General features: G+C 33.3%; 1 protein-coding gene across 15 annotated transcripts in view; it reads right to left on the reverse strand.

The window, feature by feature from the left end:
* ETV1 (ETS variant transcription factor 1) overlaps positions 1-23,968 on the reverse strand; it is an 86,977-nt gene that overhangs the window by 20,400 nt on the left and 42,609 nt on the right. For 10 of the 15 annotated variants that reach the window (XM_039862412.1, XM_039862417.1, XM_039862416.1 and 7 more), the window contains 3 exons: positions 19,996-20,125; positions 17,107-17,295; positions 12,830-13,077 (listed from right to left, as the gene is read on the reverse strand). In XM_039862412.1, coding sequence (XP_039718346.1) covers positions 12,830-13,077; positions 17,107-17,295; positions 19,996-20,125 — 567 coding nt within the window. The remainder of the gene's footprint in view (positions 1-12,829; positions 13,078-17,106; positions 17,296-19,995; positions 20,126-23,968) is intronic. The other 5 variants (XM_039862423.1, XM_039862422.1, XM_039862420.1 and 2 more) reach the window with 1 other exon arrangement.

Below are 23,968 nucleotides of genomic sequence, written 5' to 3' on the forward strand. Positions count from 1 at the left end.
TTTAAGCTACTTGACTTTAAATAAGCCATTGTGTGACTGTTTCTATTAAATAAAGGGTTGGATAAGAAGTTAGCTAAAGTCTATTATAGTCTTAAGTTCTTTGGTTCTGAATATAGAAGTTCAAACCTTAGGATTCTGCACTTGCAAAACTCCTTTCTGAGGCCCTGAACCTAATTTTGTACAATTTCATTTTCTTTTCCTTTAAGAAGGTCTCCCAAATTTCTTTAAGTTTTAGGTGTCACAAATCTGGGCCCAACACTGCATATAACATATATAGCATACAGGAAGGTATAAATATATGTGATCAAGTTAACTCTACCTTTTGTATGTATTACTAAAGTTTTTTAAACGATGAATACGAAATCTTGTAAAATGTATATAGTGAGCGTGCTATTTAAGAGTATGTCCTCTTTTCCACTACTTGTAGTAAAGCACATGACCAAACATGTTATAAAGAACATTTAAATGAATTGGAATCTAATGACCCTTATATCTTCTTAACTATCTATATGCAGTCTCTCATGCTATAATATGAATGGCCCAGATGTCATTCTTTCTTGGTCTGGAATGTTCCATTTTTAAAATGTATTTGGTTTAGTTTTAAATTTGTGTCATGATAAATGTCAATCAAAATATGAGACTTTTTTTCACAGAAAAAAATTTATGTGGTTTTAGTCAAAAGTATCTTAATGGCAAAAACTTAAAAGTATATAGAAATCAATAGCTTACTAGTTGAAAACAGTGAAAAACGCATTATGAAACATTAAATTATACCATGCCTTCTTTGTATAAAGCATTATGTAGCATGCAATTCTGACCCTACGAAAGGCAGTTAATCCTGTTTCCTGATGTTAGAATTTATAATAGGTGGCAATTTAGTTGATCTTTTCGGTTACCTAATGGTTAGCAATCCGTTTTATTCCAACTTTTTAATCAAGGTTCTTCAACTTAATTTTTAATGTTATTTTGATTTATTGCCAGGTATAAAGTCCCTCAAAGCAGCTGGGCCTGGAAGGGACAGTGTTAATGACTTTGCCATCAGTTCAGCAGCTGCTTAGAGGCAAGCGTTTTTGTTGTACCAATGTTGACACCCTGCCACAAAATACTTTTACTGACGCTGCCCAGCTGGAGTGTGGCTGTAAAAACAGCTGGCTAGCTCTGGAAGCTGCTAGAGGAAAACATATAGGCTAAACTCTATTATGTATAAATGTGTGATTAAATGTGGTCTTTCCTCCCCAGAGGGGGAGAAAAAGAGAAAGAGAGAAAATGCAAGCAGTTCTGAGAAACCCACTATTCAAAGTTGAAGGGACATCATATAAAAGTACTCTAACACAAAATAAGCATAATCTTGGAAAAGTAGACATTTGACATCAAAGATAGGATTTGATGGATGATATCACCAATACCTCTTATCTATTGAACTGGCTGGTTTCTCATTTCTTGTTGTATTTACTCTAATATTTATTAATCTATACTATTTAAGGTATACCAATTTAAAATTCAAGTAAATTAACGACTTATAATAAGTCTAAAGACAGAACCTCCGTTATATTTCCAAAAGCCCAACTTGTGATCTAAGTTCTAAAAAAAGGCACTGAATGGCAGTTTAGGGAAAAAAATACATGAGAATATAATTGTGTCTTTGCCAGTTTTTAATACTATTTATTATACCCTAAAGTGAATAAAATTAACATCTAGCTCTTAAAATTGAAACACTTGGCTAGCGTTGTCTAAATCCAGTCTATCTTTAAAATCAGTGTCTTTTTATAGAGTCCAGAGAAGCCTGAAAATAATATGGCTAAGAGGAGTTTATTCCCATAAAGTAACTAAAGTCATGTTATTCTAAAGTGATATCAGTTAATTTATGACTATCAGAGTAGGTCAGACTCTAATCAAATTGTAGAAACATTTCCAAAGTGATTATTCAATCAAATGACTAACATGGTTAATTAGGAGCCATAAACATTGCTCTGAAGTTCATCAAAGTAATGACTTGCCCAGAAAAATTACTGCTAATTAAATTGCCTGCTGCTTTCATTTCTACCTTATCTAATAAAAAATCTAGCCAATGAAGTTTGGCATTACATTTTAACTTTTGCTAAATGCTCATCTAAGATCCCAACTAGCTAAGCGGAGACTTCAAAGGCAAATGTTTTGTGGCAGAGAATGCAGGCATGGCATATGTATTCACTTATATTTTTTCATGGAATAAAACTTCCAAAATTCAGCAACAATATGAACTGTAGTTTAGCCTACGCACAAATGTTAATACGATAGCATTTTTACACTGCCTGGATCCATAGAATATAATCTTAGGATCATTAGTACAGCACAGTGATTAAAAAACATGCATCCTGTCATTTAATACACCTGGTTTTGAATCTTAGTTCTGACATTTTATGGGCATGTGAGTGAAACTCCCAAGTATTTAAACTGAGTGAACCACAGTATTTAAAACTAGAAATAATTCATATCAAAATTATTTTGTATCTTGACTTGTTCTTAAATCACATATCCGTTGAGATGGTTTATTTGTTGCTTATTAGTACACTTATTCTGTAACATTCTTCACAAATCTACTACCCTATGCTACTTAAAATATATTCATTTTAAATTCATTATAAATTTAATATATATAAGGTTTAAGTGACAATCTCTATTACATTTTAAAAATATTTGGAGGTACCTCTCTTGGGATTCTTTTTACAGTATTACCTCTTGATATTTGGTACTAAATAACTTTGGTTTAAAAAGTTTTAAATTCAATCTGTAAATTGAATTATGTAAATTTAATTTTAGACAAAGGATCTTTTATTATTTTGAAACTTACAGATCAAAGAGCCCTACAACATGACATTAGTACTGGGCCAAATCAGCTAGCAGAAACTAAACTGCCTATAATTTGTCACAGATGAGTTCATGGTGATGAAAGCTGATCTAATATGCTGCAAAAATTCAAAGCAGAAAAGCACTGTTGTCATTTGAATACACTAGTCAGTGTAGAGACGTTAAGAATAGTAAACTAACACTCCAAGCTACCTGATTTGATTAGTCTTCATCTTGTAGTAACACTGTTAAAATTCTCTTAAATAAGATATGTAGGTATGAAATTAAAAAGTTGGTTTCTCTGTCTCTTAACTTGTACTTTAAAGCATATTGAAAAACATAATACTGATTTGGGAAGCTTTATCAAGGGTTTGACCACAGAGTGTAGTTTTGAATTTGCAAATATAATACTGCTAGGCACTGCTCTGATTTGCATATCTGTTGCCCAGTGGCACAGACTGAAGGTTTCCCTGCAGGCTATGGTTTGCCGAAGTTTCTAATAGCAACATCAGGCCAGATCAGAGAGAAAATGTTTCACTGTCTGAGATATTGAGATAACATTTTGTTGCAACTGTTTGTTATCAAATAGTATACAAACCTGGATATTCTCCAAGTTTAAACTCTGAACAAGTGGGGGAAACACCTCTCTTTCATTTGATGCTTCTGGTTACATTCCTGAAGCAATAATCCATGTAATAGCTTAAGAGTAAGTCTGAGAGTAAATGAGAAATCCCAGCAAAGTAGGAATAAGTTTGGTGTTGTATTTTAATAAGGTTTTGCTTTCACATGTGTGTACAAAGCGAGGACAGACTGAGTATGCACTTGACTCTCTGAGGCGGTCGTGTGACAAAATCAAGTTTACCAAACCTGCATACTGTATGTTTATGTTAGTGGGAACTTTTGCACATTAAATGTCCAGAGTCAAAATATGTGTGTGGGCACATACTTGGTGAAAAATGTGTAGATGTGCGTGTGCGTGTGTGTGTGTGTGTGTATTTCAATGTATACATTGGAGCTTTAAAAAGTTTTTCAGAAACATGTATGTATTATCTAAATATTGAGTTGTATAAAGAACTAAAAACACCAATCTCATTCAAGATGAGAATTATGGCATAATTTGCCAAAGTTTTATTTGTGTTAAACTTTGCACTTTACTGTTTTGTTTTGTTTTCTCATTTCCTGGCAATATCACAGTTAAAAGTTTAAAATCCAAAGGTTTTCTAGAGTACATAAAAAACATGAGCTTTATGAAGATGTGTTTAAATGCGAATGCATTTATATCCATCCGAGTATAGTATCCTTTTACTCTGCATTTCCACTTGTACATGCATAGATTTCATGTAGCTAATCAAGAAAACTTTATTTTATATTTCCTGAAAAGGATGCTAATGGGAGAAAATGTTATACTCATATGACCTCTCCATTACAGATAAGACCTAAAAGTAACTCTAAAAATAAGGCCCAGTATTAGTATGTCCGAATTCACTTGAGAAATAAAGCAAATGTGACACCAAAACAATCAAGTTATATAAGGCCTATTTGTTGCCACTCACAAAAGCTTTACATGATTATAATATCTTAGTCACTGACTCTCATGTGAAAGAAGAAAAGTTGGAGTTGGAGATACAAATAATTTTGATATGAATTATTTCTAGTTTTAAATACTGTGGTTCACTCAGTTTAAATACTTGGGAGTTTCACTCACATGCCCATAAAATGTCAGAACTCATCTGAAGAAGAGAGTGATGAATTTAGTATTACCACATTCACACTTAGATGGGATATTTTTCATTAGGATTTTTGATAAACCATGAATATATAAAATCTTCCACCACAGCTCAGATATCTTGAGTCTGTTGATAGACTTGGAGGACAGATGACAATATGCCTAGCATTGTATTTGTAAAATCTTAAAACAAAACAAAACAAAACAAAACAAAACAACGCAGTTATCTGTATTCAAATGCTTTTAAAATTTAAAGGCTATATAATATGACATAACATTATGGAACTTTACTTATAAAACTACAAACTTCTGTTGTAAGTATCTGGGGTTGGGGTGGGGGGACAGTATCATATATAAATAAATAACAAGATTCAAACAAGATTAGTTTATATAATCTAATAGGCTCACAATTTTACAAGGTTGTGAAGGTTTTATTAAGTTAGAGTTAAAAGAAAAGTTGAAGTGATAGAAAACATAAGCCCAATTGTAATATTGACTATTTATTAGGTATTTTTATACTCTGACAATTAACATTAGTTTAAAAGAAAAATACGAGAAGAGATGCCATTAGCTGCCAAAATGCTCCACAAAAAAATTCTGAAGAGGTGAGTTTTAATGTTGAGCTTCCATACTGAATCGTTCACCTTCTAGATTCTACGTGATTTAAAACAATATCATGGATTGCTTTGGTCTCTCACTTTCATCTCTCCCTGAATCACTAAAATATTCAGACGATTTATCCTACTTGCATGGTACATGGATTACTAGTAAGTTCAGTACGATTGCTTCATTGTCAGAAACAGCAAAATAGTACAGTATCTTGTTTGCCTTGTACAATATTACTGTTTTAACATAATAGGTCTCTTATTTTGTCTTATCTCTTCTAGCCCCAAAAAGTGTATTTGTAAATATTAGAAATATTAACAGCATCTTATTCAAGAACTAGCAGCCTTTGAAGATTTCTCTAGAACTTAAGATAAAATTATAACAACAGAAATCCTTTATTATTGCCTCTACCACTAATACTATTTTAGTAACTTTACAGACATAACCTTATATTTAATCCTTATAAAAACAGAAGAACATGAGAATTTGGCCCTTTTCATAAATGAGAAAATAAAGGACAAAAGATGTAAGAAAACATGCTTAATACGACATAGATAGTAAACAGACATCAGGCTCAGGATGCAGTATAATATTTTCAGTGTCATACAAAGTGGGTAGTTTTATTTTTCAATGCTAAGAATAACAAAAACGTGTCGACAAGGCAGTCAACTGTGAGGGCCTGTCTATAGAAAAGGATCATCAGAATGGAGAATTCAAAGATACTTTTCAAAATTTAAGAGAAGAGCAAATAAATCATAATAACACATGCTTGTCAATCCTTCAGTTTTGTTTTGTTTTTCACATGTATCTTTGAATATCTATCCTTGTAACATTTCCCAGAATTAGAAACAATTAACTAGAACATTCACATACATATACACCCACCCACACACACACACACAAATGATTAAACAATAATCATCTATTTAATCTGACAAGAATTCCTTGAAAAGTTTTCAATTAAGTTATTCATATGCTAGGTAAAAATATTTTATCAAATAAAAAGTCTCCCTTTTACTTTAAACTATTAAATATTTAACTCAAGTAGAGAAACACTTTAGGTATAAAAAAATTCTGTAACATTCTAAATCTAAAATATACTTTTAAAAAATAAATAATATTTATCTCCTTTCTCCTGTCCGCATTCCTGATACGCGCGCGCACACACACACGCGCACACACACACACACACAGATCGATCTCTAAATATTCAACCTTAAACTGTCTTATTTAATTTCATATCTGTCGCACATGTGAAAACAGTTGGATGTTCATTTTATCCACTCGCAAGACACAGTTCTGGGCCTAAGCATCCTGGCTGTTTCCTTTAAAAAGAAACTAAAATTCTCACACTATGAAAGTACATTTCCCTCCCTCTTCTAATTCCCTTTTCAAGCTAGCACAACGCACAAGCAGATTAGCCCTCCCTTCCCCCTTTCCTGCCTGCAAAATCCAAGTTAGACAAACACTGTGTGGCTGAAATGACATATCTGAATGGAATTCAGACCCACCAGTTCCTGTTTATGTTTCTGATTTGAGAATGTTGTCTTCTCATTCACTATACATTAGGAACACTGCAAGGCCATAAATAGTGTTGGGTTACATGCAGGCAAGACCAATGAACATTAATCATTACTTCCAGTCAACTGGCAAAGGCAGCAGCTGATGGAACACTACACCCTTCAGCTCTGTATAAATGAACATTCCAGAGAGTAAGAGAGTGAGGAGTGAGTGTGTGTGTTTCCTTTCAGTCTCCATTTTATGAATGAAACTCCAGGCTCTATAGAGTCCATTCATGTAAGAGAAATGCTTATAGGGCTCTGTCCCTAGGGTCCAATCCGTCATGGGTAAAAACTGATGTGATTGGTTTAAGACAGCCTTCAGCCTTCCATTACTGACTTAAATGCAGTCCCTGTCCATTTGACCTGTGTTAATGCATAAAGAGTAAATCCAGACCGTAGTCTCAATTCTCAAATCAAATCACTAGCCAATGCCACTTACTGTAACTCTAGATTTACAGCATATTTAAGCATTTCTTAGAAAAACTGATATAGTGGATCAGAGAGTACTGTTTGGGGAGATTTGCTGTTTTAACTCAGAAAGGAATGAAGAAAACCCATCTGAGATATACTAAACAATAAAAAGCAAAGTCAAATCCTAAGGCCAATCCTTGACTTCTATTATGATAACAAAATCAATTAGGAAGACATCACTGTCACTTTTCACAATTGAGGTACCTAAAAATCAGAGATTAAGTGATCTACTAGCCCATAAATCACTGGCTGAGTAAAAGAAAATTATCTTTGGATGTTAGAGAAACAGATAAGATGTTAACATTTTTTAAAAGATCAATAGCTCATTCCTTTAAATTCCCAAGTGATTCTCACTTGAATTTCTTAAAGAAATAGTTTTAAAGTTAGGAGAAGAAAAAAAAAAAAGAGCTTTGGCCATAAGCAAATACTGTGTAGTAATGGGAGAGGGCCAAGGCTTGGCTTTTGGGAATATTATATATCAAGTACAAAAAGCCAAAGTTCATGGAACCATAACCATCACTGTCCTAGAAATTACTAAGTATGGTGATGTTTAAAAATATCTAGATTTGAGAGGGAAAGGAGCTATTTATGAGCAATTATGGGAATGATTTGTTTAGAGTCAGTCCTATAGTGAACACTGTTAGACATATAAGTAGTTTTATAAGCCATCTATAACTTAATCCATTAATCCAAAGGGAAAAGAACACTTCTGTCTTCCAGTGACCTGAAGCCATGTGGGAGAACAGTTGCAGTCATAATCCCTGTAATTATCTCTAAACTATTTTTCACAGGATCTTTACCATTCCCATAGAAGGAATGAGAAGGATGAATATGGAAAATGCCTGGATTTGGGTTTTAAACCTGTGAAGGATTGTCTATTATGGTGTTATGACAATTTATCTTCCAATTTCTAATATCTGATCAATAAAATGGCAGAAGATAAGTAAAGTTACCACCATATTTTGCAGTTCTAATGAGAAATACTTGACACAGGCAGGTAGGGGGAGGTGATGAGGAATCCTGTAATCTACCACCCAGAGAAAACACAGAACAGAGCAAGACCACTAAAAAGCGAGCCTACATAATAATTAATTCCTAAATAACATTCTTTTTTTCAAAGCTTTAAAAAAAACTTCAGTATTCTTTTAGGAATTACTTTTTAAGGTGATTCAAAGATATATAAATAAAAATGAGGAAATGAAGCTAAACATTTTTAAATGTAATATTTTTAAAAATTAAATTATAATTCCTAATCATGGGGCTTCCAATTTGGAAATGGCCAGCCTGCTAGTTTATAGCAGGCCTAGGTGTTCAAAATAAATATCAGTAGGCTTTACTTCCACTCCCTTTGCTCCATCTGACTTTAATTAGCATTTTTCAACAGTTTCCTTTCATAATCACTATATTCCTTGTGTTTCTTGAATAATATTTTTGGTTGATTACACATGCGAAACTCTATTGTTCAGAAAGGATGTAAGAAAATTTATTAGAAAATATGTTTGAGTTCAATTTCCTAATAACTCCTCTTATAAGTAAATAAAAAATCATTTTTAAAATAATATAGCCTGATGATAGAATTTCTGAGCTGTAGTAGTAATAATAGTAATGATCATAATAGTAATAGTTTAGAGATAACCTACTGGGTAATTTTAACCTTCTAAAATTTTTTTTTTTTAATTTTATGCAAGCTGAGTCAGCTGATAGAGGCCCTGACAAATCATTCTCTAAATTTAAAGGTTTGGCTGATGAACACACAATAATACAGATGATGTATTATTGAATTGTACACTTGAAAGCTATATAATTTTATTAACCACAGTTATCCCAATAATTAATTTTAAAAAATTTAGAGGTTTTTCTTCTGGCCTTCATCAAAGTTCCAAAGTGATAAGTATGTCGGAAACTTGGGAGGGGTTGTTTGGGTGAAGAATAAATGAACTTTAAAGTGGAGGTTAGAAAAGTTCCATCTTATTTTTTCCTTACATCTGTTTTATATTTCAGTCCGACCTCTTAAGTTTTCTGATGAAAAATGGATTCCACTGACAAAAGTTTAAAAACGACTGCTCTAGTCAAATTTTAAGCCATAGAGCTATCAAAGGTTTTAACAAAGAGTGAAGTCCAAGAAGAAGGCTCAGACAAACTGAAAGTTCATTTAACCAAAGGATTAATTCACCACTTTTTCCTGTAACTATTAATTCAGCCTTTTCCAGAAATTATTAGAAAAAGTGACTTTCCTGACAATCTCAACTCTTGACCATATGTACAACGTATTTTTAAAAAGGAAACAGAATACATTTTAATCCTAAATATCCTATATTTTCCTGTATTTTCCTATATTTTCCTGTCTTACAACAGTGAACACCTTACAGAATAAAATTTGGGGACCATCTAATGTGAAATGGACACCTCCAGATTAGGAAAAGTATATCTTCAATCATAATATATATGCTTTTATTGCCCTGGATCACATAGAGCTTTTAAAAACCATGGGAAAATATTCCAAAAGTTAGAGAAAAGGATCAGTAATCTATGTAACTAATTATGAATTAAAGTACTTTATTATTTTGGTCAATTATATAGAAAGACAGACTGTGAACTGTGCATTAAACCAAGACTATGAAAACCCTGTTCTAGTTTTGGTTGTTTCACAAAACATGATGTTAACTTGGACATAAGATATGTGCAATTGAGATGTGGAGAAGGAATTTGAAGAACTAGGTGATATTCAAGAGCTTTCATGAACTTAAAGATTTCTAATTCTATTAAACAACTATTTGTGTCAATTTCCCAATTTTAAAATAGTGCTAAAAATATTTGCTATCACATAAATGTTGCATGCCACCAAATTGAAAGCAGGCCTCATCAGTAACAGCAAGAGTGGCCCTAAAACACATAATTAAAAAACACAAACACATTTTCTTCTGGAAACACGTCAGCTTTCTCTTGTACTCTCTACTTTTTCCTCTTCTCCCAAAGTTCAAGGTATGCACTCTCCCTGTTTTCTCATTTCAGCGACCTTCTTCCTATTGCTGAAAGTTCTCCTTTCCTCTTTTCATTCCCAACTCTTAGAATATTACTCAAATTCATTTAAAAGATGCCACTCAGTCATGAAACTAGTTTAATTTTCCTGCCAACCCTTAAAAATACTACTCTTAACTATAAAAAAATAATAACTATGAAATGACAGACCAACCAATCAATTAACGCAACTCTAACAAAATGTTGTTATGATTATCTCAACTATTTGCCTTGTTGGGCATTCTGAACCTTCAAAACCTCATAGGCAAGCATGAAAACGGAAAAATAACCGTGAATGAACGAAAATAAAGCACTGAACAAGGTACTCCAAATACAGCGCTCAACATGTATTCAACCCTTTTTTATGTACTCAGTTGGCCACAGGGGCAAGAAAGAAAAATTATGTTGAATTCAGGAAAAAACAACCAACCGACCATCAAAAAAAACCTGTATACTGCTTTGTGCAACACCATTATGCTAGAGAATAAGAGAAGGGGGGGAAAAAAACCCCAAAAAACCAATAGATGTAGCTGGACTACATAGAATTTAATATAATATAATCATGATCATATACTGGTTCATCAAATTGGTCCTAAATATAAATTTCCCATCTCCTCAGTATCTTCTGATCCAACTAATTTTTTCTCTTCTCCTGAATAAAAATTTCTACTCTACTAAGATAATATTTTGCATTTTTTTAGTTTAAATATTCGGCAGTTTAAATTGCATTCCTGTAATTATAATTATAACTAATAGACCTTCCATTTCCCATGTCATAATTAATGTCAGGATTTATTAGAAGTATAATCATGCTGCCTTTTCACTTATAAAGCTTCTTTTATTTTCACAACATTTATGTTACATTAAATTAAGCAATAAAGAATTCTAGAGGCCTTCTGAAAGGAAAACCTTTAATCATAGATGCTGAATAAACTGACTATGAAACATTTTTTACATTGTTTTTCAATAACATACAATATTTTCTAATGTGCTATTTGTTCAAGATTGATAAGTGAACAAAGAAATCAATAAATCAGTAATAAATACATTAGATATCCTATAAAGGTCATTTTAATGTGCTTTCAGCAAGGATGAAAGAACTAATAGAACAAAGTATCTGGAGATCATACTTGTTGACTGCAATGTATGACACATACAGATGTGTTCAACTTAATTGCTCCAATGTGATGGCCAGTAAAATGCATAGGAATAGGATGCTATGAAGCCAGCTTCCAGTCTTCAGACCCCAGCCCACCCCACCTCCTACCTCTCTTCCTAGCCCTCAACCCCACGTTGTGCCACACCACGAGGGCCTCACATGTAAGCACATCCAAGCTCCATCCTCCCCCTCCCCCAAAGAGCTGTCCCTTAGCTACGCTTCTGGACCTAGAGGTACACACAGGGGCAGTGTGCTCTGCCTTCAGAAAACCGGACCTGAGAGGAAATTGCTCTGGCCCTAAAAGTGGACTCAGGGGTGGTTGGGCAGGGAATTCATAGGTTGTGGGTAGCTGGTGTACTTTCTAGAAATGGAGATATGGCATTTGAGTGGACAATTCCTCTTAGCCCTTTGAACTTCTGACCCGATGCGAAGGGTAGCCAAAGGAAGAATCAGTTATAGGGCTCCCTCTTGCCAAGCTTTTAAGGACAGTTCATAATAAAGAAAGTAATTTTATACAAGTTGGAAACTGAAGACCTGGAGACAATTTTTTTTCCTCAACTAGAACTGATAGAAAAACTCAGCAGTTATTCCTAGAGAACCCACAGTTCCTTCACAAAGAACGTCTATGACTTTGCATCCAAACAAAATGAAATTACACTGTTTTCAAATATTTTCAAGTCCACAGTCACTATTGACCACAGTTATAGTGTTAATAATGTTTTGCCAATGCATACTGCCCTTCTTATAAGCATTTTTTTAATTTTATACTTAAAAAGAATTCCTGATGTCTAAAAAGCAGATACCTTGATTTTAAGATTATAAACAGGAGAATCTGAGCACAAACGAGTTAAGAATTGTCTAAGGTCTCAAGGTCAAATTTGATGGTAACATTTGTAAGAGATTTAAACTCTCCTCACTCTAAGGAAAACCCCCTCTGCATCTTTGTGGTGTCTTTCTGGCTCAGTGAACCTAAAGCTAAGCTCTATAAACCATATCTTTATTTTCGTATTTCTCTCTTGATATGTAAGAATCATAGTTCTGGACCCTTGGAATCTTGCCATCAATGAAGGGAAAAAACAAACAGTTATAAGTTATAAGTGCCTCAGTACAGAAGACTATGACTTCCTATAAACACTGTTATTAAATAGTGCTATAGTAGCAAAATAGAAAAAAAGCCCAAAATCCAGAAAAAAATGACAATGTTACTCTCTTGGGCTGAGTGTGTGCCTAATTTTACACATTGCACTCTTTGGACTGGTTTCATTTCTAACATGATTTCAACCATCCTCTCAGGCTTAACAGTCCCACCCTTCACTTATAAAGATTCAATGATGGGATAAAATCAGAAAGATTCTGCAAAAAAAAAAAAAAGGTCAGGCCCCACCCAGTCAGACGGCAATTCTAAACGAAGTGACATGCAGTGAAAAGATGTCTCAAATGTAACTTAAAGCATAGGCCTACCTGAATCATATGCAAAATCTCTGGGTTCCTGTTTAATCATCAGAGGAGGCGGGAAGGTTTGGCTGGGAGCACCACCAACCATGGTGTTGTGTTCATATACTGGGTCGTGGTACTCTTGCTTAAAGCCTTGAGGTGGGAAGGGGATGTTTGGCTCAGACATCTGCCGTTGGTACACAGGACGTCCTTCCCTTGGCATTGTTGGCAGAGGGGGAAAGGAATTACAGGGTTCCGAAAGCTGGCGGCGAAATCTGGAAAATAAGAGAGCATGTTTCGAATAAAAGAGTAATAAGGAATACTCTTTAAAATACTGGTACGTTTTTTAACTGTTTAGTTAATGAACGTGATGCCAACCATCTGAAAGTGTAACTCTTTAACAAAAACTAGATTCTTCCTTCCTGGGTCAGAAACACTGTGCTTTTTAATGAAAATATGACTTGTGTTCCCCTTCTAATTGGTCCCTTGCAGCACCATTTTGGTACATCACAATAAGTTAAAGGTGAGCTTTGAGGGGGGAAAGGAGAACAGTGCACTATTTTTTGAGGAAATACATACCTTAATAGTAAAAAAGGCCAAATTCTAAATCAATTAAATCATTTACCAAGTTTCCGTATTAAGAAGGTCTCACATAATAATATACCAGGGGGTGGGGGGTGGGGGGGAAACAGGAAAAAAATAGAAATAATCTGATCTCAAACTGCATCCTTTGTCTTTTAAGTCTGTTACCAAACTAATCAACAAACTAATAAAGAAAATCAACCAAATAAAAACCTACTTATCAGTTTTCACTCCCTCACCATCAGTTAATGAGGAAACAAGAGAGGAATGACTCTCTTCTCAAATGAGCAGGGCTCTTAAATCTTCAACAATGTCCTAAGTAACAAGAAATTCTAGTGATAAATCAAACTGGGAAATATTATAGACTAATCCAAGCTGGCTATTAAAAGACTATCTCTTTACTGACAAACAGTAGCACATAACACACTGGCTTCCAATAGCTTCAAAAAAAAAAAAAAAAAGATCATGTTGATAAAAATAAGCATAAATATACAGCAGACCTCCAAAGATGGAAAGAGCATGTATGTGTGGCATTTTTGGGACAGGTCATGTCGTTAGAACGCAAGGAAGTTCTGAGGCCTTGGCAGGAGGCTGAGTAAGTCTCTGTTCTTTCCTTCTTGGTTATACCCTGTAACGACTGGCTAATCACATAATCGTTCAGTTCTGTGTTTCTCATCCATAATATCATTGACCTACCACAAAGATGTGGATTAATTAAAGATTTAAAAGTGCTCTAAAAATGCCCAGGAGTGCTTAAAAATAACCTATCCAGCATTACTATGAGCAAATATAAGCCTATTAACTCCCTTTCTTCCTCCCACTAAAAGTATTCTGAAGACTTTAATTTGGAAAGTTAACATTTAATTTTGGTAACATTAAATAAAAATAAGGTAAAAGCCAAAGAATTGCAAAGCAGTTACGTTAGCATTTCTAAGAACACCCATCCTGTGATTTAACTCTAGCCTCATTGGCTGCCCTGGAAAACACTGAAATTCCACCTACACCTGCAGAAAATAAACTTAGAAACTTAGATATTGCACAACAGTGAGGCTGACTGACACTGCATTCATTTCCCTTCCCTTGCTTATTTCATTAGCCAAAAAAAGAAACAGAAATTATCATTAAGAACTGTCAAGGAATGAATCAGAAAATTGTAACTTGAAGTTAAAATAAGAAACCAGCTCACTTGTAAAGCCTTAAAGGGAAGTTAATAATACTTGTACCAAAAGCCTTGTAAGGAATCAAGCCATTTGCTTTTACGAATCAACCAGATTCTAGTTAATACTTACTGAGGACCACGTTATATATCAAACACACATGCTTCACAGGAAGCATGGTGCCATTTTGGTGCCATTTTGGTGCCATTCTTATGAGCTGCTGACCAATTGTAAAGAGAAAGTGACTCAAGAATCTTCTGGAAGAGAGTTAAAGGTAAGGAGAGCATGCCGATGAACTCTTGGATGAAGAAAAACAGCATGTAAGTGGTGAGAAACATTGAGAAAAAGAGACAAGGCTCCTGCACAGCAGGTTCAGGAAATAGTGCCAAGGGGCTGGCCTGAGGAGCAGAACAAGCCTGAGGAAAGGAAGCAGGGCGCAGCCCAGTTGGCCATAAAGCATTTTCAGAGTGAGGTGGGGTGCCCAGGCTGGAAGGGGCTATTTGGGGTAAGGATCTGTTCCCAGAGCAAATTTGCCATTTATAACCGAGGGACTGTCTCCTTTGGCTAAAGCCCTCTGAGAAATCCTCCACAGAAACATACGGCTTCAGAGATTTTCCTGGGATTGGCCAGCTGGTACTGTCCTCAAAACACAATGGGGGGCAGTGGGAAAAGACCCTGAGCTTCCCTCTGGTAGTTCCGGACCGGCTGTTCCCAGTCTCAAAAATGTGACTTCAAGTAGAGAAATTAAAATGGATTTGGCTAAAGCATTTCATGTTAGGTCACCTAAAAACAGGCACGCTGCTTGTTTAGCAGTCGTCTTCCATAAGAAACAACTATTCTGCCCAAAGAGCAAACTATACAATCTAGAATTCTGGCACTCACTTGAAGAATGAAAGACTCAGGTATCAAGAACTCTGAGAAGTCACCAGACATGGACAAAATAAACTTTGCTTCTTTTGATCATAACTCTTTTTCCCTCTTAACCCTGTACAATGTGCATCTGTTTGATGGCCCACCCTGCAATAAGATTTCTTTCATCTGTATTTACAAAACTGTTTACACAGATGCTCATACCATTATGTTCTGACAAGCTCTTGAGTCTACAGGGTGAGAAGGGAAAGACAAGAGGAAGCATTTAATAACTAAAGCACAAGAGGACTTAGTGATGAAAACAAAGGTGGAAAAAGATACAGCTTAGTTTCATACTGAAAAGAATGCGTTCATCTTATCCCTTTTCACAAAAAGAGTTACTGAATTTGAGATTGAATCACATTAAATAACCTATCAAGAGCAGATCTAAGTATTCCCTTATTTTCAGCAAGTTGCCAGTGGCTCATCTTCTGGTTTTCTCTGCTGATCTAGGATTCCTTCTGCGAGTTATTTTTATAATGGTGCGTCAGAGCCAGTTTTCACTGGTTTATTGTTAAATTTTCGGAAATTCTGTGAGTCAATTGTTAAACACAGCCATTATTAAGATGTAAGTTGTGTAAATGTATATTTAAAAAATTATATTAAAAACAAAGTCAGTACTCAAAAACTCATCACTTTGTAATTATTGTTCCACATTTTACTACTAATTAAATGCTCTTAAGGTTATGACTACAGTATCTATATGGTAGAAATCCTAAGTAGTGAAGTACTACTTGCACATCTCTTTCCAATTCCACATTCGAGGTTGTCACATCGACAGCTTTGAGTCAGCCATGGGGGTAACATTTACATCAGAGTCTCATTAAATGCTACAGATTAGGTCTTTTGGATTTACTCCTAAAGAGCCTGTTGTTAAACATTTACCAGCAGCCCACTGGCTTTATATAAGGTAGAAGGTGAAGGAAGCATGCTGCATAAAATCAATCTGTGTTTTAAGTTGTATTATTAAGACTTCTAAAGGTCTCCCAATATCTATTTAAATGTGCATTTACTCATCCCTAGGAATCAAGAATAACCCACCACAACATTCTCCTGGCTCAACGCTGGTTCTTGCCTTGCTCCTAAGTATTAATAATTCGGTCTATACCTCTTTCCCTTTACGTTCTCAGTGTCCGGGGTCATTCATTTGCTATCATTAAATATTCATCATTTGGAAAGGATGGGAAATGGTTTTAATCAAATAAGTTCTATTCTGCAAAGCTGTGTACAGCTAAACCATTCAATATAAGGTAAAGAACCTAATTCCATAAGCCACCTACTAAAATTAGTCTCCTAACTTTATAGAACAAGTACACACATATGCTCATAAAAATGGGATGATCTGATTTAAAGTTTAAGTGAAGCAATTTAATTCAGGCAAAGCAAAAGGGAAATGTTCAAATGTCAGTATATAGATTAATTTTCCATTTCAGCAACAAATTTAAATGTTTATAAAAGGAATGTTTATAAATGACCTTCTCTACAAATTATTTATAACTATAGATAGAGCAAGCTCTCTCTAAAAGTATTTTGCACAGATGCGCAAAATTAATATGCTCACCTTAAATCTACTACTGGTCTTAGGAATTGGCAATAGAAATTTCTTCCAAGAATGCGAAGAACAGTTTTTACAAAAAAATGGTATTTGCTGTATACCTGTGGTCCATAGGGTAGCTGCTGTCTTGCATGGACTGCGATGGAGGAAGGTGAGCTGGGAAAGCACGGTCAGGTTTCGGGGTGTGAGTTGAGTTTGGAGATGCATGATGTAGTGGGGACACTGGAGTGCTGGATGGTGTTGGGGGGTTGGAGGGCCTCATTCCCACTTGTGGCTTCTGATCATAGGCACTACCCAAGGAACCAAAAAATAAAACAAAACAAAACACAAAACAACAACAAAATAATACATGGAGAGAGAAGGGAAATAAAAAAAACAAAAACATTTGTTTCTTTGGAATGATTAAAAAAAAAGTTCTAACCCAAGGAAAGAAAAACACATTTTAGGCTTAAGTCATAAGAAAGTTAGAATTGTATGTTTTTTGGGTTTTGTAATTCTAGAACATGTAATCTTCAAAACTGCCACACACTTAACCAGAAAACAGGATACTGGATATATAAGTTGGTAACAGCATAAATATAAAACATATATACTTTTAAATACATATACAAGCAATTTAGTGTAAGAAAAATCACTGTCTATGAAAGTGGCATTATTTCCATTTATTCTTGATATTTCTCCTTGAGCAAGTTTGACAGACCTTTTCTACTTCATGAAATATTTCTGGTATTATAATTCTTCTATGTTAAATTAGATTTTAGAACAAGAACGAACATCAGTTAAACAAGATGGAGACCATATCTATCTTGACTTTGTGGTAGAATTTTAAGAAGGCAACACTTTTGCCTTATTTTCATTTTTTTAAATATAAAATAAATGATGCTTGGCATTAACTTCCTCACATGGAATAATAAAGACTAATGAGGCAAATTAAAATCTCTCTGATATATTTAAACTTTCTTAGAGTATAAAAATAAGTAGAAAATGATGTTCTCAAGAATAAAATCCTATTGTCATAGTCAAACTTCAGAAAATTCACAAATGAATAAAATGAGTAAGTTTATTTATGAATTTAATTGATTTCCTATGTGTAGCTTTCAAGAATGTGATTTAACTAATTTTTGTAATCTAAACAATATTTTACTAAAAACAAATTTTACTTAAATTTTCAAACAAAAAATATATTTCTAGGTTAAAATATTATATTTCCTCATAAAAAAAGCATTCATCAGTACATTTTTTTCTTTTAAAAAACATTTCTTTTTGTGTTGACTTACGCAATAATTTATTCTGTTCCTTTTATATAAGAGAATTACATCCAAGTGCAAAAATACAGAAGTGAAGGAGTATGTGCTATATAAGTCTACTCTTGCCTTAAAGACAATATTATTCATATAAAAAACATTGTTTGGTTCTGTTTACTTTCTTTACCAATATTCTTAAATGAGAATCCACTTCTTTTATAAAATCGTTCACCTCTCTCATTCCCAGGTTAAAAAAACAAAACAAAACAAAAAAATAAAAAAACTGATAAGTCTTTTGCCCAAGGATATTACTTTTTCCTCATGAAATATTATATTTCTATTGTTTGTATAGAGAAGGAAAACATAATCTGTATTTCACTGTGGGAATTATTGTTCCCCAGGGAGAACCTTAAAATATTCAGTCAATTCCTCTACTGTTAATTTATGGATGTTAGATATGTCATATAATGCAGTAGTTATTTCATAGTCACACTTCTGATCGATGCTGAAATGCAATGACAATTCTATATCTCTTTGGTTCATTAATTAAAAATTCTTTGATATATTAAATAATTATTTTAATATAAAATAAAGGATGTGAAGTCATAACACTGAAGGATAAAATGCAAAATTTAAAAACGCTATAAAATAAAACTCAGATTGATCAAATACAATGTCATCTGAACTGAGTATGGTATAGTAATTAGCTTCTACAAGACATCTTTTTAATAAAAGCTTTGTAGTTTTAATTGAAATGGCTCATAATTGCAGGTTCTAGTGGACCTCCTAGAAAAGCAGGTATGAAAGACAAGTTTGCCAGAATAAATAGTAATAGAATATGCAAGTATTGTTCAGCTGCCAAGAGACTGCACAAATTTAAGTTTCTTAAATCTTACATATCCTGGATATAAAGAGTGTAAGTAAGTAGTAAACATATGAGGACTAGAAGACCCTTTAGAATCATAATGTATCATGAATTTGAATTAACATAACTTATAAAACTGCAAATATATATAATCACTGTTTTAAGTTTCTAAACTAACTCCTTTTAAGAACTAAGTTTCTACTATAATTGAGGGTAATAATATTCAATACACAGAGCCAACTTCTTCCTTATGCAATTAGAAGCCAATATGAAAAGTAGCAGAATGCAATTTACTGTGAAGGGTTTTTAATGAACATATATGTTATCAAATTTTCTAACAAATGAACAATGTACTTTTATTGCTCCACCCTTTATTATCATCAGAAAGAATGACTGGCTTTTTAATAGATAATAGCCTCTGCTAAGCCTTATAAAATTCTAACTTTATTGCAATTGTCCATGAATGCATCTTATAGATCATCTGCAAAGCCTGTCAGATAACTAATGTACTGCTGAGACCTGCCAAATGTTTCATATTTTTCTATAAACTCTATCTAAAGTGCATAATGCATTCACTCCAAAGAGATCTTACAATAGCTGCTCACGCCAAGACCCTCTTTTCAAACCCAGAATGCATCAATCACTACAGTAGAAAAGAAACCAACAATGTAAATGAAAATTATTGCTTTAAAATTATTCTAAAAGTGTGTGATCAGATGGTAAATGGTTCTTTGGAGTTCTGCAAAACACATTGCCTAATTTAGCTTGTTATATACTGAAGATATAACTCTTACAAAATATGACTTGAGATTTTATATTATTCCAGACTTTTTATTTCTATAAGAACCGCCATCCTCTATATATACACCTGATTGCTTTACCTGACATTGTACAGGCACTTTTCTCCATAGCTGAATTTAAAGGGCTGTTCTTGACTGCAGGCAGAGCCAAGTTCTGAACATGGACTGTGGGGTTCTTTCTTGATTTTCAGTGGTAGGCCATGAAAAGCCACTAGAAAACAAAACAAAAATACCCACAAAAATTAAATGCAATTAGGGATTAATTATATTAACCTGAGCTACTTCTCTTCATTAAAATGTCATTAACCTTTCATATTAACATATATATAAGAAAAATCACATTTGATGATATTTCATGGAAGAAAAAATTATGGAGAATCTCTGTATACAACTTTTCTACTTTTATTGTCTAACACAATACCTGCTTGAACTCTATCTTATTAAACTGAATCACTTACAATTTACTTAGCTGATATTAATAAGAGAAGCTCAGTTTTCATAAAATACATTTTGAAAATATTTCAGAAAGAGATTTCCAGTGATTAAAGCAGACAAAAACGCAACTGATTATACAAGAATTAACGGAAGACTAGAACATAATTTCAAGCATTACTGAAAGGAAAATATCTCAAATCCATCAACAGTAATGGTTTAATGAAATAATAACTGAACTAAAAGAAAATCCAGGTTCAGGTCCAGTGGTAACTAATGATAATTTGGGCAAAAAACTCAAAAGATTTGAGGCCAATATTCATCTATAAAAGAGAGATAAAAGTGCTTGCTTATCTAGTTACTGGAATTGTGAGGATGAAATGTGAGAAATATGTGAAAGCTGACACATGTAATCTACCATAAAACAATTATTCTCCATCAAATGATGATTTGCCCTTTTTCATATGACTTAATGCATGGTTATGTTTATATTCATTAATGCTTAATATAATACAAAGATCATATAAAATATGAAGGTCAGAAGACATGTATTTGAAGGTAATAATAGCTTTAAAACAATATATAAAAACACTATGCATTTTTTTCTTCTTCTATAAGATTGAACAAATATCTATTAAAAGCGATCCAGTCAGAATAACCAAAATTTTAGTACAAATAAAAAATTGGTAAAAAGATAAGAAAAAATAGACATGAGAATGGATTTTATTTTCATGTACAGTATGTCCAAGTATGACTAATCAAAGGATAAACACACAAAGGACACATGTTCTAAAGATTTATTCTAACTACTAAAAAAATTGGAATTAAAGCACAAAATATTAAGTCTATATTCTATACAGATATGACAAGGGAAACCTTGTAGTTTATTATACCATTCAATCTTGATTATGGCATTATGGCATTATAAACTTGTACAAGTTTGAATGATTTTAATATAAGAATTTGATGTCAAGAACTCTCAAGCTATAGGAAACAAATTCTATTTGTTTGTACATTTACATAATTTTGATGGAATTGTAGTACAGTAGTACTCAAGAGCCATCTGAAACATCACAGAAGACAAATTTGCCAAAGAAACAAATTTTACCCGAATTAATGGTCTAAGGAAAACATAATAAATAATCATAAAATAATTTTACTAAGTGATCTATTTCAAAGTATTTACTTAATGTAACATGTATTTAATATGCCTATTCAATGTAGAAAGTAGAAGAATAGAAACAAAGAGAAATTAAATATGTCTTCATTTACCAAGGGTGCTCATGTTCACTAATTTTACCAAGTCAGAACATTATAATGCATTAACCATTAAGAAAGATTTAAGAACCTCAAGAATCAATTATAATATAAGGACTTGTTAGGATTCTGATTTGAACAACTAACTAGAAAAAGACAACTTTGCAACAGACAAGGTATCTGAATATGAACTAGCTATTAGATAGCTTAAAAATTATTGTTAATTCTGTTGAATGTGATAATGGAATGGCAGTTGTACAAAAAAAAGACAAAGTCGGAGATTCATAAAGTATTTACAGAAAATAATAAGATATCTGAAATTTTCTTTAAAATAGTATGGAAAAAAAGGATAAGGAATGATACAAGTTAGAAAAATGTGACAAATGTTAACAGTTGATTGATGAGTAGGTGGGAGTTCATTATTCTTTCTACTTTTACCTAAGTCTCAAATCTGCATGATGAAAAGTCTTTAAAATATATATAAAAAAAAATGACAAAAGATTTAAAGTCATATGTATAAGAAAGTTATTCCCCTGTGGATGTGTATATACACATACACACACACACACTTGACTTCTTAGAATGACAAATACTGTATATGAAATCCACACATTTGTTGCTTTCTTAACAGATAGTTTTCAACTATTTTAGTATTTCTTTGAACATATACAGCAAAATGTATACAGTTGAGTTTAGCACTTTGGATTAAGTATTAGGTTTATATTTTCCTTAAAAAACGCTGTAGTGACATAAGGAACTCAATTGGTCATTTGAAAAAGTAGCAAATTGTTATACCTGAGAAATCAGATCTAATTTATAAGAATAAAATTGGTAAGACCTTGAGTTAATAAATATGCAGTATAATGCATAGTTGATTGTATTTATCCATTATATCAGAAACCATTATATTTAACATTATTATATTTTAAAAGTCTTTGGGACCATGAGGGAGAATAAGATTAGTAAACAGGACACAAAAAACACTAATCATAGAAGAAAATAATCTGCAAATTAGGCTTCACTGAAATTAAGAACTTCTCTTCATTGAAAGAGACTATTAAGAGAGTGCAGAATAAGCTGCAGACTGCAAGATGTTAACAATAGAAAGACCTGACAAAGAACTCATATTCAGCATATTAAGAATTGCTATGTTAATAAGACAAAATAACCCAATTAAAAATGAACAAAAGATTTGAACAGGCAGTTCATAAAAGGCACCCAAATGGAAAACAAACAAATGAACAACAAAAAAAGTATATGAAAAGATATTCAACATCTTTACCTATCAGGAAAATGCAAATAAAATCACATGCGATTGTCACTATATGCCTACTGAAAGGACTAGATTGCAAAAGATTTGGCATATCAAGGTTGAAGGTCTAAAGCAACAGAAACTTTAATATATGCTGCTGAGACTATAAATTTATAAATATACTTTGAGAAATATTTTGGCAGTAGCTGTTAAGGCTCAGTGTAATTACTGGCCATTATCCCATGGCCAGTAATTACTCTCTCAGGTATGTATCCAAGAGAAAGGACTACATGTGTTCACCAAAAGAGACATATAAGAATGTTCATAGCAGCTTTACTCATAATAGTAAAAACTCAAACAATTCAAATGTTCATTAGCAGGAAAATGGATAAATTAACAGTAGCATGACAGTATTCTATTTATACAACAGAATACTATACAGGAATAACAAGGAACAACTTACTGACACATGCAGAAACATAGATGGTCTCACGGATGTGAAGTTAAGTATAAGAAGCCAAGCACAAGAGTGTGTAGCATATGAATTTCAAGAACAGACTAAACTAACCGATAGTGAAAGAATCCCCTTCTGTTGGTGGATGGGAGTGTTAATGACTTAGAAAGGGCACCAGTCACCTGCTACAGTACTGGAAATATTTTGCATCTTGCTCTGGTGGTGGTTATATAAATATATACATCTGTAAAATCCATCAAGATGTATACTTAGGGTTTTTGCATTATAACAAATGCACATCTCAACAAAAAGTTTAAAAAATGTAACGCTATACGAATTAAGATATTTGAACATGTCTGGGCTCCTGCTCCGGGAGAGACATCTGAGAATGTGCTTCAGTGTCATAGGATAAGCAATACAGATGAGTGGGGCGGGGGTAAATGACAAGTTTGGGGCACTATGAGGAATGGTTGCTAGCATGACAATAGCCTCCTACCAAAATGTCCACTGGTATCAACCTAGAAGCAAAAGGCATGATCCATTCTAGAATATACACTGTCTATCTTGAGCTCTAGTGCTTTCAGATTGGATCCATGTAATTCCTGAATTGACTTAGATGAAAGGACATAAGGATTCCCAAAGTGCTATCAGAGTTTAAG

This window comes from Pteropus medius, unplaced genomic scaffold (genome assembly GCF_902729225.1).
Source record: "Pteropus medius unplaced genomic scaffold, Ma_sr-lr_union100, whole genome shotgun sequence".
Taxonomy (NCBI): domain Eukaryota; kingdom Metazoa; phylum Chordata; class Mammalia; order Chiroptera; family Pteropodidae; genus Pteropus; species Pteropus medius.